At 42.9% G+C, this 17,002-nt stretch overlaps 1 protein-coding gene across 2 annotated transcripts in view; it reads left to right on the forward strand.

The window, feature by feature from the left end:
- Positions 1-17,002, forward strand: part of grn (GATA binding protein grain) — a 41,155-nt gene that overhangs the window by 16,799 nt on the left and 7,354 nt on the right. The window contains exons 3-5 of one of the 2 annotated variants that reach the window (XM_032435734.2): positions 249-535; positions 615-1,383; positions 7,693-7,838. In XM_032435734.2, the coding sequence (XP_032291625.1) occupies positions 249-535; positions 615-1,383; positions 7,693-7,838 (1,202 nt within the window). The remainder of the gene's footprint in view (positions 1-248; positions 536-614; positions 1,384-7,692; positions 7,839-17,002) is intronic. The other variant, XM_032435739.2, reaches the window with a different exon arrangement.

Raw genomic sequence — 17,002 nt, forward strand, 5'->3', positions numbered from 1 at the left:
AAGGGAACAACGTCATTTATTATGAATTTTTTATCGCTTCTGGTCTCTGTCTTGAGCGCGTTGCCCCTTCCTGCCCTCTCTACCACAGTCACTCTGCCTTTTGATTCTCATCTCGGCTTAGGCTGTTAATCTTCGTTATAAATTTTGGCCATAATTGATTTAATGCTGCATTTAACTTGATTTTTTAGCGCGTTTTATTAAATTCTTATCCTTGTATTTTGCTCTTTTTTCGTTTACTTTTCCTTTAGCATCCCGCATGCCCTCCTCACATGCCTCGTCCCAAGTGTGCAGGCCGCACTTTCATCCGCCGCTCAGTCCCTGGCTGACCAGCGAGCACAAATCGTTTGCACCCGCCAGCGCTTGGGGCATGGGTCAGTTCGCCTGCCCCCAGGAGCCGCAGGTGGAGCACAAACTGGGCCAGGTGGGCCAAAGCCATCAGACGACGGCGGCCGGCCAGCATTCGTTTCCATTCCCACCGACACCGCCAAAGGACTCCACGCCCGACTCAGTACAAACCGGCCCATCCGAGTACCAGGTAAGCCAAGCCCCTGCCCCCCTATCCCTCTCTCTCTCTTTGCTTATCCACTTCAATTTTGCGATTGATACCGTTACAGGCCGTGATGAACGCCTTCATGCATCAGCAGGCCACGGGCTCTACCTCACTGACGGACGCCAGCTGTGCGCTGGACATCAAGCCCTCCATACAGAATGGCGGCGCAGCTGCAGCGCATGCGGCCAGCGCTGGACCGGCGCAATCGTCTGCGCCCAAGCAGCGCGAAGGTAGTACTAACAACAACAACAATAATACAAATAGCTCAAATAGCAGCAGCAACGGCAGCAGCGCCGGCAACCAAGCGCCGCAGCAGCAGCAGCAGCAACAGCAGCAGCAGCAGCAGCAAAGCAACAACAGCAATGCCTCCTCATCCGCCTCCGCCTCAACGTCGAACGGCCTATTCGATGGCACCGCCCAGGCCCACTATGCGGCCAACAATGCCAACAGCTATGACAGCAGCTATGCCTCGTATCATCATGCGGCGGCGCAGCATCAGGCTGCTGTTGCCGCGGCCAACATGTTCCAAAGTTCCTCCGTGGCAGCGGCCGCTGTGCGGCATAGCATGGGTGCCGCAGCGGCGGCGGCGGCGCACCATCATCACCATCACAGTCATAGTCATCATCATGGTGCGTCCGGCTCCGCGTCCGGCAGCGGCATTGCGGGGCTGCACGGCAGCGGCGGTGGCAGCGGCAGCGGCGGCGGCGGCATTGGCATGAGCGGCATGGGCAGCGCCATGAGCAGCGGCGGTCACAGCAGCTCAAGTGGTGGAGGCGCTGGCGGCGTCGGACTCGATGTGAAGCCCGTGCGCACAAAGCCCCGGACCAGTGCTGGTAAGCAAGACAAAAGTTTCAAACACTGTTGCGATATTGGTGTGGGTGATAAATAATTGTTAATTGTTCGATCGATGAACGATAGAAAATATTGTTGATCGATAAACGATTTGCTTAATTATAATTAGATCTGTGTTGTATGCAAACACTTATCGATTTTGGTTTCTAGTTTAGTTTTTGTAGCCTAAGTTCATATGTTTTATTTTCTTTTTGGCTTTTGATTTTCATTTGTTTCACACGCTCGCACACACACACACTCACACACACGTGGGAAGCTCGCTCACTTAACTGCACTTTGTGGCACCACTCTTCAACATTTTCAGCGGCACTTGACATGTGTGTGTGCTTCCTCTCTGCCTCTCCCGCTATCCCTCCCACTCTCCTTCCCTCTCTCTCTCTCTCTCTCTCTCTCTCTCTCTCTTAGCTCTGTCCACATTCCCGCCACTTGGGCATGTTTCCTGCTCCACTCTTAAAATATGTATGCAGTCAGGCAGATTCAGATTTACACACGCCCCCCTGTTGCCCGGCAGTTTTGTAGCATTGCGTATACGCCGCGTGCGCTCACCATGAAATCAGCACAATGGCAACAACAACAACAACGAAGAAGTTGAAGAAGAAATGGCAGCAGCAGCAGAGAGTGAACTGCAGTTGCCGCTGCTGCAAAAACTTCAATGCTATTGTCAACGGTTTAGCTGTGCTGCGCTGCGTCATCAGCTGTTGTTGTTGTTGTTGTTATTTTGTGTTGTAGTTGTTAATTACTTCATGTTGCTGCTGCTACCACACACACACGCACACCAACACACATTGGCATTCGCTGCGGAAGTTTGTCGCTGCACCTGCTTCGCAGTCGCCGTCTCAGCCGGTTTCGCATGTCGCTGCCAGCAACAACAACAACAACAACAACAATAACAAGAACAACAAAAGCAGCAACAACTACAACAATAACGACAACTTTATACCCGCTCGGTAATGCGTGAGAGGTTGCGGGTTGAGGGTCGCTGCGGCAGTTGCAGTTGCAACCCCTCGCAAAGGCAGCCAAGTATTATACGAAGCAACTTACAAGTCGGCTTAACTAACAGCCAGCTGTTAAGTGACAGACTGTTAAAAGAGCGTTACAGAAATGTTTATGTTCAGCTTGCTGTTAAAAGCATTCGCACATTTAACAGTCAAAAGTCAAATGAGGAAGCAAAAAGTTGCCATGTGAACTAAGTATCAAACGTCTTTGTATCTGTATCTCGGCCTTTGTAGCTGAATCTGTATCTGTAGCTGTATCTGCATCTGCATCTTCTGAGCTGTGTGTTGTACGCGATGTAGGAAGCTGCGGGCTGACAAAATGTTTTGCCTGCGCTTCATATTATTTCATTTGCTCGACAGTTTTTTACTTTCTGCTGTTGTTGTTGCTGTTTAACTAACCAAAAAGTTGTCTGCGACATTATTGTTGTGGCTGCGGGCGCGTTCGTTAGCCAAGGATCCGACGTTCCACTGTCCACTGTCCACTGTCCACTGTCCGTCTGTCTCTCTGTCTGTCCGTTTGCTGTTTTTGTATTTATTTATCGTTTATCGCATCGCTTGCGATAAGTTTTTTCGGGGCGCAAGAACATGTGTTGGGTGCTCTTGGCTCTTGTTGCCACTGCCCCCCCAAAAAATCAATGACAGTCGCCAGTCGCGCATTCCCCAAGTCTCAGTCGAGTCCACTGTGCAGTTGGCTCGACTCTGGATTTATGCTTGGCCAGCGCTTGGCCAAATTGATTGGATGCCATTTGGGCTTTTGTCAGGTGAAAATAAAAAATGTTGTGAATGAGCTTTAAGTAATTGATATGGGTACGAGTCCATGGTCAGACCTCTATGGTACGCGCAGCCTTCACTCAATCAGCCATGCTGTCCGTGGGCCTGTGGGTCTGTGCGGCCGCATGTCCATCGGCAGGCGCAGTCGCAGCTACAGCTTAACAGCGGGGATGAGCTTCTTGTGCGCGCGTCCATTGTTCCTTTGTCCCAGCGCCTTGACAGCTGTGGCCTTAAAATGAGGCGCTTGCCGCTTATTTGAGGCATGCGTGGCATGGCCACAGGCGTTAACCGGCAATGCCAGCCAGCGAAGGCCTACGAACTCCCAGTTGAATCGAGCTCTCTCCTGTCCGCTCTCCTGCTCTCCTGTGTAAATTATTCATACTAAGCGCATACATTTTATTCAGCTTCAGCTTGCATTTTATTTTCGATTTTATTGTACTTTAAACGTTATTTTCTTTATGTTTGTGACTTTTTTAAACATTTTCATTTTCATTAAAGTAAAAAGAAAAATATCTATCAAATTCAACAACAACTATTTACTCACACATCCACATGTGTCTTTTGTCTTGTTCACCAGTAAACGTCTCTCTATATATATATATAAATATATATATATTTATATATGTATATATATATATCTATCTCTCTTTTCACTCTCGCTCTGTTGCTGTAACTATCTTTCTATATATCTATGTATCTCTAAGTAACCTTTAACTAGTATAAATGTTTATTAATATCAACAAACAAACAACAACAACAAACAACGGCAACTAATTAAAACTGCAGTTGACCCTTCACATTGGGCCTGCCCACGACTGCGACTAACAAATTAAAGGGAATTTTTCTTCTCCTGAAAAGGTACAAGACATAAATTCTAGACAATTATGGCCACTGACGCCAAATGTCAAATCAAGCAGCGAGCACAGTTAGTTAGACCTTTAAACTCAGACACATGCCCAAGACCTTCTTAATGCCAAATCAGGCCCTAAAAACAGGTTCAACCGATGCTCTCCGGTGTCTCTTGGGCTACGTTTTGGGTTCAGACCCATGGCCAGACAATGTCACACGAACCCGTGGCCGTAAAACCAAAATAAAAAAATTCAACCCAAACCCAAAGAAGAGCACACGAAAACGAAATACCAAAGTGTGCACAAATTTCCAAGAAATTACAACGCAATGCTGTGGATGATTGTGCCCATGTGGATGTGGCTGTGGCTCCGGCTCCGGATTCAACTACGACTGTGGCTGGACCACAAGAGAAACAGTTATAACATGCTACTAAATCATAGGTTAACTGAGAATCTGGCCAACCTGCTACGTGTAGTTGTGTGGAAAATGAAAATGAAAATAAATAAAATTGTGAAAAACTGTCAAAGGCATGGGCGGGGGCATGCTGCAGACAGCAGCCCGGTGACAGGCAAATTGAAATCAAAACAAAGCTGGAAAACAATAACAACAACAAAGAACAAAAAAAAAATTTAATGGCCATAAAAAAACACACACACGGCGAAAGAGCAAGAGCGAACGCGAGTGAAAGAGAGCGGAATACAAGGATCCTCTACAGATCAGCCCCAGAGAATCAAATAAAAATGTACTAAAACAAAAGAGGCCAGCACTGGAGTGAGACAGAGAGGCACATTAAGATCGGGAGTCAGAGCGAGAGAGCGAGAAAGAGAGAGCGAAAGAGAGGCTGTGCGCGTGCGCTGTGTATGCCATATAGAGTTTTGTGGGATTCATATTACGGATACGAATACTTCTCGCAGGGGCTGTAGTTGTCGCCGTCGTTGTTGGCCCTCTTCTGCTGCCTTTGTTGTCAAAAGTGGGCACACTGGGTAAAAACATCATTAACACATTTGATTTATTAACTGGCGAGTGGCTTAGAGCAGCAGCAACAGAGCAACCACAGCGAACTTCATTGGAATTGTGCTAGAACAAAAGCAACAACAACAAAAAGAACAACACAGCAACAGCAGCCACTCACAATGCCACAAAGCCACACTTTATGGCTTAATATGGGCTGAATGTGGCAGCCCAACAAAACACTCGACCTCTATTCGGATTTATAACAGCCAATAAATGCATAAAGTTTTCCGCACTCAACGACTACTGTGCGCGACTGTTGAGCGGGTAAAGGACATTCGACAATAGTCAAATCAGTCGAAATTGAGGTGGAATATTAAATCAAGATGATATCGAATGACAGGCTATGTTGCTTTAGAGCAAATAGTTTAAAAGAACTCCAAATTTTACAATTATGTTTCACAACTTGCCTTAAAAACATCTAACAAGAAAATTGAAATCTAAAATTGGATTGAAACGGATTAATTGAAATTAAGTAACCCAGACTATATATAAATTCTACAGCTATTGAGAAATCAAGTTGATATTAAGGAAACCACAAGATATAAATATGTACATATTATATAGTTCGAGCTATCCGAACTAATACATATGTTCGTAAAGGCGAATTCGATGCAAGCTATAGAAAGGCTAACAAAATGAATTTCCCAACAAGATATAAGAATCAAGTATCTGGAACTATGACATTTGCTTTAATTAGATATATAATATCAAGAAGATATACCCAGAAAACCTGATGTGTTTGTGAAAAGTAATATAGGATTGATAAACTGCGATAATGAGAAACAACAAACAAAAAAAACCCTTTTCCAGTGCAAAATTTGTGCAAATTAAGTGCTCAACCAGCTATAAGAGTTCCATAGTACACGATCTGCAACTTTAGCAACTTAATAAAAGTTGTCACAACGAATATTGAAAGTTATTTGTAGAACGTTAAAAAAAAAAAAAAAAAAAAAATTAAAAACAAAGTCAAGTCAAACAAATAACTGTTAACGATTTCAGTGGCTTTCAAATAATTTATGCAATTTTTATACAGTGGGTGTTACTTTTTTGATTGGCGGCAATTTGGCTTGGGGCCTTTGTTACGCAGTCCCCCCTGCCGCGCCTCACCGAAAAAAGAAAAACTGAAACTGTAAAGCAAATAACGCCCAGCGCCAAATGTGCGGCAATTAAAAAAGTCGTACAAAAAACAGCAAGAAAAGAAAGAAACAAAAAAGAAAACGAAACGAAACGCACAAACATATCAAGTACACGCGCTAAAAAAAGATAAATATATATACAGATATAAATATATATACACATATCTAAAAAAAAAAAGCAAGGTAAAGTTGCGATTAAATGAAAACAAATGAACTGTTTATTTAACGCGCCCCTGGCGAGTGCGTGGGCGGGGTGGCTCCGGGTGGTGCTGGGCTCAGCTTTAGTGTGGACAATGCGGCTGTCGGGCTGTCGCGAGGGGGGGGGATACGAAACACGCAGAACGTTTAATTTAATTTCTTTGAAAGCTCAAAAACAAAATGCTTGGCATGCCAGCTGGACACAGGACACACGTGTGATTGTCCTGCTGCGCAGCCAGACGCTGGTAGGAGTGAGGCCCAGGGCTTGAGCATTCTTTCTAGCAGTCGAAGCGCGTATAAACAGCAGCAAATCACGTAAGGCTCTTAAAAAGCCGAAACAGAAAAACTGTCATCAAAATGTTTCTAATGGCATTTGGGCAGGCAACGAGTTGACAACGCACTTAATGAGCCGCCACTAGCCACTGGGTGTGACCAGCTAATATTCAATAAAAAACCAGCATGGCAAAAGGCATGAAAGTTATGCCTATGCGAGCATGTAAAGCGCAAACGTTAATTAATTACAATGCACCAAAAATATGTTAGCCCAATTTGGCCTAATTATTTTTGGTGGGTAGCGTTAGATCTCTTTTAGCCAGAATGCGCCGCAAGTTTTCCTCTTTGGTTTTTTTATGACTAAATTTTAATATGAAGCGAACGAGCAAACAAACAAACCAACAAACGGACAGACAAACGATATAATGAAGCCCATTTAGTGGCGTCATTAAATGCGAGAGCAGAATATGCCATACAAAGACAAAGGCAACTGTAATATGCGAACGTTAATAACGCGTTACATTTGCAACTTCATTTTCAAAGCCAAGCCAAGTCAAGTCAAGTCGCTTACAAATTATGCCTAAAGTTATTCAAATGAGTTGCGTTTGCCGCGAAACAGTTAGTGCCAGGGCAGGGGCTAGTCGGGGCCGATTGCAGCCACTAGAACCGGCCGCTGCTTAATTAAAATGTGTGGAGTCAGCAAGGAAAGCAGCGCTGCAGCGCCCAGTGCCAGCGAATCCATCATTTCCGCTTCCATGCGTTTTATGCCAACGAAAAAGAAAAGAAAAAAAACAACAACAAAGAGCAGAAACAAAAAAATATAAACTAAGAGCAAAAAACAAGACTGAGAAACAGCTGAAAAATGTGTGCCGCAGCGAGTTGTTGTTGCCGCAGATACTTTGTATTGTTGTTGCTGTTGTTGTTGTTGTTGTTGTTGTTGTTGCCCAACAAGCTGCCTGCTGACTGCACTGCAGACTAAACTCTAATTTAAGCGAAATTTAAGCACATATTATATTTGAGTTTTAACAAACATTGTTTTTTTGTATATTTACAGAGGGTCGCGAGTGTGTGAACTGTGGCGCTACCTCCACGCCGCTGTGGCGACGCGATGGCACTGGACATTATCTGTGCAATGCCTGTGGCCTCTACTATAAAATGAACGGACAGAATCGACCGCTGATCAAGCCAAAGCGAAGACTGGTAAGTTGCAGCAAAATGTGTAAATGCTAGTTTAATACAGCCTCCCCTTGTCCAACCGCACCCACTGAACCACCCGCTGCGTGCAGCTTCCACACATTGCCACAAATTGATCAATAAATTTATGAACTGTATTCCTGGGAATTCGCTGGCGCATCAATCTCAGCGCACGTTTCTGTCGCCAAAAGCCATAAAAAGCAGCGTGAAAGTTCTCAAATGTCATAATAATTCCAGGAACATAACGCAGCACACTCTGACACACACACACACACATGCGTATATGCATTTAATTATCATTTTTCTGACTAGCTGGCGTCTTGATTGCAGAGCTGAGTGAACGCTTTGGCTGATAACAATCAAGGCGCATCATCATTATCACTTAACGCACTAAAAACATAATCAGGCAGCAGCCAGTTGTTTGTGTGGGTTATTGGAGATGCCACAAAACAACTTCTACTCTCCCTCTCTCTCTCTCTCTCTCTCTCTCTCTCTATCTCTCTCTTTGTCTCTGTCTGTGTCGCTGGCCGAGGCACATTATCGTTTTTTATCGGACGCACGCATCAACAGCAACAAACTATGAAAATATATGTAACGCTGTCCGTCCGAAGGTCTGCCCTGGCGCCAACTACATCAGCAGCAACAGCAGCAGCAGCAGGAACAGCAAACGAAAGACTTAAGCAACGAACTCACACGCTGTCACTGCGTGTGAAAGAGAAAGCAAGACGGCTTACTGCGCTGGGCCTATACAAAATTAGTCCATTAAACATGCGTAAAAACAAAATAAGCAGCAACAACAACAACAACAACAACAAACAACTGTTAACTGCAGTTGGGTTTGTGTCTCGGCTCGTAGCTGTTCGCGTTGATTTTTTATTGGCATTTAAATCGTATGCATTTTGATTGCATAACATTAACATAAATAAACCATTATTGGATGAAAAAAAAAAAAATACAACAAAAACAAACAAATCAAATAAGAAGAAAAAGAAGAAGCAGCAGCACATACTACTGACGTGGCAGCGCGGGCAAACGCAGGGAATTCCCAAGAAATTCACAGCTGGAGGCGAACGCAGCGTTTGTCTGTTTGTGGTTGAACGAAGTGTTTGTTGATTTCTCGTTGACAAAATATGCAACAAATTAAAATTTATATGCCCTAACGCTGGACTTATGGCAGCGACTGGTGTATGCAAGCCGGCCGAGCTGCCCAATGCCACAGGATGCTGCCCATCAATGTCCTTTTTGAAGGGCCGGCCACATCGCCTGCGGCTGAAATGCAATTCAATTGTTTTGCCAACAATATTGACTGGAGACTCGCTTTCAATTCGCGCTGGGTGGCAATTGTATTGATTTCGCAAGAGGGTCAAGACTGTGTTGACTGCTCTGCCTCTGCGTTTTGCATACAACGCGGGCCACTGGCCAATGGTATCTGCAACTGCAACTGCACCTGCCCCACTGCGACTGCGACGGCAACTGCGACGGCGACTGCGACTGCGGCTTGCGCATCTCATTGTCTGCTCGGCCGCCTTTAATTAAATTTCCGAATTGTATGAAAACAGTCAACAAGTCGTAACTTTGAGCAGCACAAAAATTGTGCTTTGTTGTTGCTGTTCTTGCTGAAACAGAACAATGCAAATTTTTAATTTATGTATTTTAGCCCGCAAACCAAGCAGCAGCAGCAGCAGCAACAACAACAACGATTCAGTCGCCTTCGCTTACATATGTTTAGCAGTTGTTGTTGCTCTTTTTCATTGTTGTTTCTTATTTTTTGGCTGCCCGCTTGGCCCGCTGGCGTTTCAATAATTGCATTTAATTATAAGGCCACAAATGTTTTGTGCGCCACTCGCTGCCGCAGGCTCTGTGGCAAGTCCAGGCCAAGCCCCAATTGGCTAGCCAACCTTCAGTATGGATTTGTCACATACGTAGCTGGCTTTAAGGCTATTCTGACTATGGCTAATTGCAAATGCATGTTAAATGCTTAGGAACACAGTTGTTAAGGTCAGCAACTGCCGGGCGCATCTCAGCGAACAGCAGCAACAACAACGCAATCGTGACTTATATAAATATAAATATAAACGACATGTGTTAGTCAAGCCCCTGAGGGGCTGGCGGAGGAGGCCCAGGGTTGTGGGCACGGGCGTTGCTTGCATTTTGCATAATATTTATGCCGCAGTCGGTTTTTCGTTGTTGTTGTTTTGTTGTTATTTTTAATTTATGCGAGTTTTCACACAATAAATTGAACAAAACGTTGGCTGTTGTTCTTGCTATTGTTGTTGTCGTTGGCGTTGTTGCTGTTCATTCGTATATATATAAATTGTTGTTAAGCGCTGCAAAATTATTTATTTTTATGCTTATTACGTTGCCTTATATCATTTGAATGCAAAGACTACAACTTGCAATTGCCATTTGAAGCTTTGTGGCTGCAGTTGTTGCTGTTTTTGTTTTTGTTGTTGTTGTTTTTGTTGCTGTTTGCCGACGCTGTAACAATAAACCCATCAACACTTGACACAATCATTTATAAATGTATTATTTAAGTGCCCGCAAAGCTGCTTAATTAATTACTTATCAAAGGCGTATTTCAACGCCAAAAACAACAACAACAACACTTTACATTAGCCGCCATTTAACGGGCATTAAATACATCAATTTCAATTTGGAATGCCCTAACTTAGTCATAGATTTATTTGAAAAAACTAAACACATAAAAAGGCAGGCATTTATTTAATATGCTGACAGTTAAAATATGCGGCCCCTCATAAAAGCTTGTCTTAGGCAGCCCGCCCGCAGCAGCCGAAATATTTGAATAAAAAAAGCTCTATAGAAATTAACTTGTAAATAAAATATATTATTATAGAAGGAAAAAATTTGGAAAATTTTAGAATCCCAGGAGTTTTATAAGCGAAAAACAGGGTCAGCCATATAAGTCAAGTTGTCTTAGTTGGTTATTGTCTGGATAAAATTGTTTTTAAATAAAAGCTGATTTCAACCAAAAAAATCTGTAAAATCAGGTACTGCAAAATATACTAAAAATTCAATTTTCGGCCTTGCAAATCGGCATCAAAAATTTTGCAGAATTATCATAAAGAGTTTCAAATAGTTTTTATTTAATAGAACTTGTTAGGCAGAGCAACCGAGCATCGGTGTGTTGCCATAGAAAGTACGTGTTTTGTGTTCAGATCGGTGTTTCAAATGTTAGGCACCCCACTGTGCCACAACGACGACAACAACAACAACAACAGCAACAACAACATCAACTAGCTGAGCCAGAATCATCAATAAAATTAACTGGCGTCAAGTGATTGACAAACGCTGACTCGACAGTTTTGCTTGTTTTTGTTGTAGTCGGGGGAGTATGGGGTAGCTTGTGTGCTATGCTTATCAAAAGCTCAGAAAAGAAAACAAAAACCAGCCGAAATTCTAATTAACACATTTTCGCTGAGCGTGTTTTGTGTGTGCGCCATATGTGCGATAGACGCTCGAAGCAAGAACTGGATCGAATTGAATTGGCAGCCCTTTGGCGTGGGAATTTCGCGCATAACGCGAATTAAAAAAGCCAAGCGAAGAGCAACAATAAACGGGGCAACAATTCTGGAGGCAGTTACGCCAAAAATTAAATGCAAGGCGCAGACGCTTCACGTATAAATCAAGTTACCAAAATGCGCGCCAAATGAAAGTCAAAGTCAAAGCGATCGATAAAACTACAACAGCAACAACAACAACAACAACAAGAATAACAGAGGCAGCAGCAGTAAAACGTATCAAAACTAAAGCAAAAGGCAAAAACGGCAACAACATTAACAACATCAACAACTGAGCCAAACTAAAAGTTCAATGCACGTTCGGCAAACGGGGCGTATACGCAATCGAGCGCATTAAGTCGCCCGGACATTTTCGCTGTGCCTCGGCCAGAGGCCAGAGCAATATGTTCACTTGTTATACTCTTTTTTTTTTTTTATTTTGTGGGGCGCTAGGATCTTGTTAAGAGTGCGCTCATTTCATCAAGTGGGCAGCCTAATGCCATTAAAATGCACTTGAACCGGCCAGCAAGAGGCTAAGGGGCGAGGCTGAGGTTGAGGCTGGAAACGAGCAGCGGGCTACATATGTCCTGCTGTTGCTGCTGTTGCTGCTGCTGCTGCTTGGGGCACAAGCTGACGAACTGCAACATTGTGCCGCAGAGCAGATCAATTAAAAATTAACGATATGAAGCGCAGCCGCAGCCGCAAAACTGGGCGTGCCAATAATATAATGAAACAGGCTCACACAAGCCACAAACAGCGAGCAACAGCAGAGAGAGAGAGAGAGAGAGAGAGAGAGAGAGAGAGAAAGTGAGACAGCGATATAGTGTGTGTGCGAGCTCGGAGTCTGTGCGCGGGTCGCAGATGATTAAGGCCTATATTCCGCCGCTCGTTAGGACGACCCTGGCCACAGCTTTTAGGCAAACGAACGGGTTGAAAATAAATATAAAACAAAAAAGAAAAATAAATAAATAAAAATAACATAAATCTATTTAATATGCAAAGGCATAATTTGCACTGGGCCCGAAAAGCTAAGCTGCGCCCCGAAAGGGTTGCATTTTCTAACCCTTTTATTTTCGCTCAGACAATATATGAAAATGTGGTCAGGCACGCAGCCCCACAGTCCGAAATGCTGTAAAAAGCGCGTGTTTAGAGCACATTCATTTTGGTAACAGCAGCTGGCCAAAAGGGGACCAGGTTCTATTTAATTTATATGTGCAGTTGCAATGTCCAGTGACAAATATTAATGACGATTTTCATGCCTTCACAAATCGCGGCCATGGCTGGAGGAGCGGGGGCCCCATTTTTGCCTAGACTTGACCATGTTGCTGTCACTGTAGTCGTTATTGTTGTTGTTGCTGCTGTTTAAAATGCACAAGACTGAAACCTTTTGGGCGCTGTCTGCGACAAATTTCCATGCGACGACAAGTTGTGGCCAGCACAACAACAGCTCCAAAAGGCTCGTAAAATTCATTGAGCACCATTAATGAGCGACATTAATAGCTTGTCGTAGCTGAAGTTGTTGTCGTTGTTGCTATACCTGTTCAGTAAAAACATTTTATTGATTTTTCTAGCCAAGCAGCAGGTGTGATTTTTAGCAATAGTTTTTCGCTTTCTTTGTGCGTGCCTGCAAATGAGCCAAGCTGATGTATTAATTAGGCAAATGTGTCTAAAAAGAATACAAAAAAAAAAAAACACGAAGCCAATCAACGAGCTGTGCTAGCAACCCTTGAAATAAATATCGAAAATAAAAACCAACACAAAATTCCAAAGCAACAGCCTGCCCTGCCACGCCCGAAAGCTGCTAACAGCATGTGGCTGTGCTCAACGAATCCGTTTGGCAAAAAGGAAATGAGCCCAGGATATAAAAAAAGAAAAGCAAAAAAGCAGAAAAATAGGGTATACACGAGCCTAGTCCATTTTATGCTGCCGCAAACGAAATTTGAATTTTTAAATTAAATTTCACAGTCGCACAAGTTTTATTTCTGTTACAAACACTGCACAACATGATCAAAAAAAATATATATGTAGCTAAATATATATATATATATATATATATATATATATATATATGTAAATATGTGTAACTGTTATGGCCCGGACATTTTGTTGGCGCTTGCCTCGATGCCTCGGCTTTTCATTTCATTTCGTTGCGCTGGCAGCCACCCAAAAAAAAGGTCCCCCACTCAACCGCCCAACCACCAACTGACAGTTACCCAAGTCAAAGTCAGCATCAGATATAGAAATTTTCGTTGCGCTGCTGCCTGAGATCTGGGCGCTATCTTTTGCCATCTTCTCTTTGTGTGTGTGTGTGTGTGTGTGTGTGTCTTGTGGGGGCTGCTCCAAAACAACCCCCAAAGGGCAATTCAGTGCTGAGGGTTGGCAACTGCAAACGACTTTTTGCGCTGGCTGCGAACAATTTAATGAATGTTTTGTCAGATAAAGCAGAGAAAAAAAAAATAAAATAAAGCAGAAAAAAATGAGCTGATAAAATGTCTGCGCTGTGTGGGCAGTGGGGTAACACACACAGCCACAAAAACAGCTACAGATACAGATACAGCTACATAACACGCACACATATATAGATACAGATACAGCTACAGATACAGCTACAGATACAGATACAGTGCACATACTTATACACACACCCAGCCTGAGTGTGCCCCCAAGTAAAAGATGTAACACTGAGATAAACGTAACATTTGCTGGGCAACCGGCTGGGGCTGCTGTTGCTGCTGCTGCTGTTGCCTCCACCTCCACACTTCGTTCTCTGTCACTCTTTGCCTCTCTCTCTGTTTCTCCCTCTGTTCAGCTGCCCCAACCAACTCCCCCCGCCAGCACCTCCTTGGCCTGCGTCTTTGGTGCGATATCTAAGATGGCAAAGGGCATTGCCATCCCCAGCGCACAAAAGCTGCGCAATAAATAGAACTGTAGCTCTGCTGTCTGACCCAGCACCTCTTGACTACGCTGTCGCACCCTGCCCCCTCGCTATATACTATACAAATATATATATATATATTCTTACAACAAAAGCATTTACTTTTGTCGGCAACGCTTTTCATTTGCTTACACAATTTTCGTGGCACATTTTGTTATTGCGTTTGTTTTTCCAATTTCAATTAAATATTCAAATGCGTCTTTGTGTAAATAAAAGCATAATTTGCATACATTTTATAAACAATTCAAAAATGAACAATTAAAATTCAAAACCCAAAAGTAAATAGCAACAATTCAAACAGCCGCCATTTTGTGAACTGCAGACATTTTGTTGCGCTGCTGCAACTCATATAAATCAATGCAAGGTGGCAACAATAAAGCAAACAAAAATAAAAAAATGTGGAATTCATCATTGGCATGTCGAAGATGAAATACTCTTGCACAAATGATGAATGCACTAAATAGTTTCTTAGACAGCATTTGATAAAGTACTTCGATGTGTGAAGTAGCAATTGTTGATTTGCTGAAAAATAAAACTATTTGTCTACATTTTGCGCAGCTTCCAATAAAACTTTTGTTTGATTAGCTCCACCAAACTTGATTTAGGGTTAATATATGTTTTGCAGGAAGACGCCTGAAACAATTTCCCTTAGCTGCATATCTTCCGGTCTCATTAAATAAATAAAAGCTTAAGAATTCCAAATTTTCTTGTGACCATTTGCTGCGATAGATATATTGAAAAACTAAAAGCTGCTGTTCAAACAATTTCTTTTTCCACGTTTCAAGGCAGCTTTGTAGTCAGAGATTTTGTTAAGTATAGTATAGTTAAGTATAATGCTCAAGAATTCTTAAAAAATAAAAAAGATTTTAAATAAAAACTTACCTGTTCCGGCTTTAATAGATATATGATATATTCGTCCGATGATATTGAAGTTTTAATTGTAATTTATGAGTTTCTTTAAAATATCGCAAGATATAAAAAACTGTTTCGTCAATTAAACACATGTTTTTATTTGTTTTATTTCTGCCTGTGGAAGAGAAACAAATTATGTTTAATAAGTTTCATCAGAAAAGTTTCAAAACTAAGGGACTAATATTGAATCGTCTGTGATTTTGCTGATCAATTTATTTATATATATACAGTTGGTTTATTTTATTCGACTGAGATTTTTGTAAATATAGCCATTAATTAAGTTTATTTAACTTATAAAATTGTCATACCCTCGGTTAGGGTATGCAGGGGCATTTTGTCATGCTTAAGCGCATTGAGAAATTAAAATTTATGGATTCAAGACAATATATACGTGCATATAACTATATACATATGTATATATGGATATATATGAGAATTTGCTGTATTGTCTTCTGCTTTTGTATAATATTATTTATCGCAAGCGCCATCTTGTATACGGCTTGCTGTTATTGCTGTTGTTGTTTGAGTGTTGGCGCTTGCGCTTTTTGCATTTCAATTAAAATGCGCCCCTTTGACAATGTTTGACAGTTTGTCAATACGATGCTGCCGCCCCAAGCGACCTGCCCCGCAACAGCCAGAATCCGCCCGGCTTGACATTGATTTATGTGCCACATTTTGTGGCACTGTTAGCTAAACACAGCGCCTGCTTAAACAGTCCCAAATAAACATGCTGCAATTTAGCACCTACAACTGACTGCGACCAGTTTGGCCTGGTTAGGGATTACGAATTGAGACTTGCAACATTTTGTGGCATTCGCCTGCTTAGTGCGTTTTGTTGCAGTGTCATGTTAACAACTTAATTTATATATATATATATAAAGTCGCTTTGGCCTGGCCAGATAATTACCTGGAGCTGTTGGTGGAGCCAGCATTTGTAGGCGTTGCAAATGGATTTTGAATTCTCGCACATTTCGATTTCGATTTGGCCGCAAGTCGCAGCTGTCTGTATGTGAAATTGTTACAAGCTCGTTAACACACAACAACAGTGCCACCAAAAAATATGCAGACACTGTTGCAGAGCGACTGCGACAACGGACTCCAACTCCGAGTCCGACTGCAGTTGGGATGGGGAGAGTCTTGTGGCATGACCTCTGATTTATGTTAATGGCAGCGTGGCAGCAAGGCGAAACCAGAACAGGTGAGCCACAAGCAGAGCGCAGAGGCAGGAGGCAACAATTAAAAATCAAAGTCAAACATGATCAACGCCAGTTTAGGGCCGCGTTGCAATGTGTTTGCGTTGTTCTTGTTGTTGTTCTTATTGTTGTTGTCGTAGTTGTTGTTGCTGTACGAGCAACATGAACATAAGCCAAAAGCTGAAGCTGTAGCTGTGGATGTAGCTGCAGAGCCCAGATGCGAGGCCACAAGACGACTTTGGGGCCTGCTGCCTGCTGCCTGCTGCCTGGTTCTGAGTTCTCGATTCTCGATTCTGGCTCTTCGCTGCGGCGACGAGGCACAGCAGACAATGTTTTGGGTCTCGAGTTTGGGGCTACGGTTCTTGTAGCCAATTCGTGGAAATTTAAGCGTGGCGCAGACATGCTCCCCAGTTGTTGCTGTTGTTGTTGTTATTGTTGTTGTTGCTGCTGTTGTTTTTGGGCAGTTTTGTAAAAATTGTCATTTTAATGAATTGATGCTGCTGTTAAAGGCCCCAACTTGGAGTCCACATGCCATTTAAAAAATGTTGTTGCCTGGTGTGTCGAGCAACTTTGTTTGCCATCCAGAGAACAGGACCTGAACAGACCACTAAG

The sequence above is a fragment of the Drosophila virilis genome, chromosome 2 (genome assembly GCF_030788295.1).
Source record: "Drosophila virilis strain 15010-1051.87 chromosome 2, Dvir_AGI_RSII-ME, whole genome shotgun sequence".
Lineage (NCBI taxonomy): Eukaryota > Metazoa > Arthropoda > Insecta > Diptera > Drosophilidae > Drosophila > Drosophila virilis.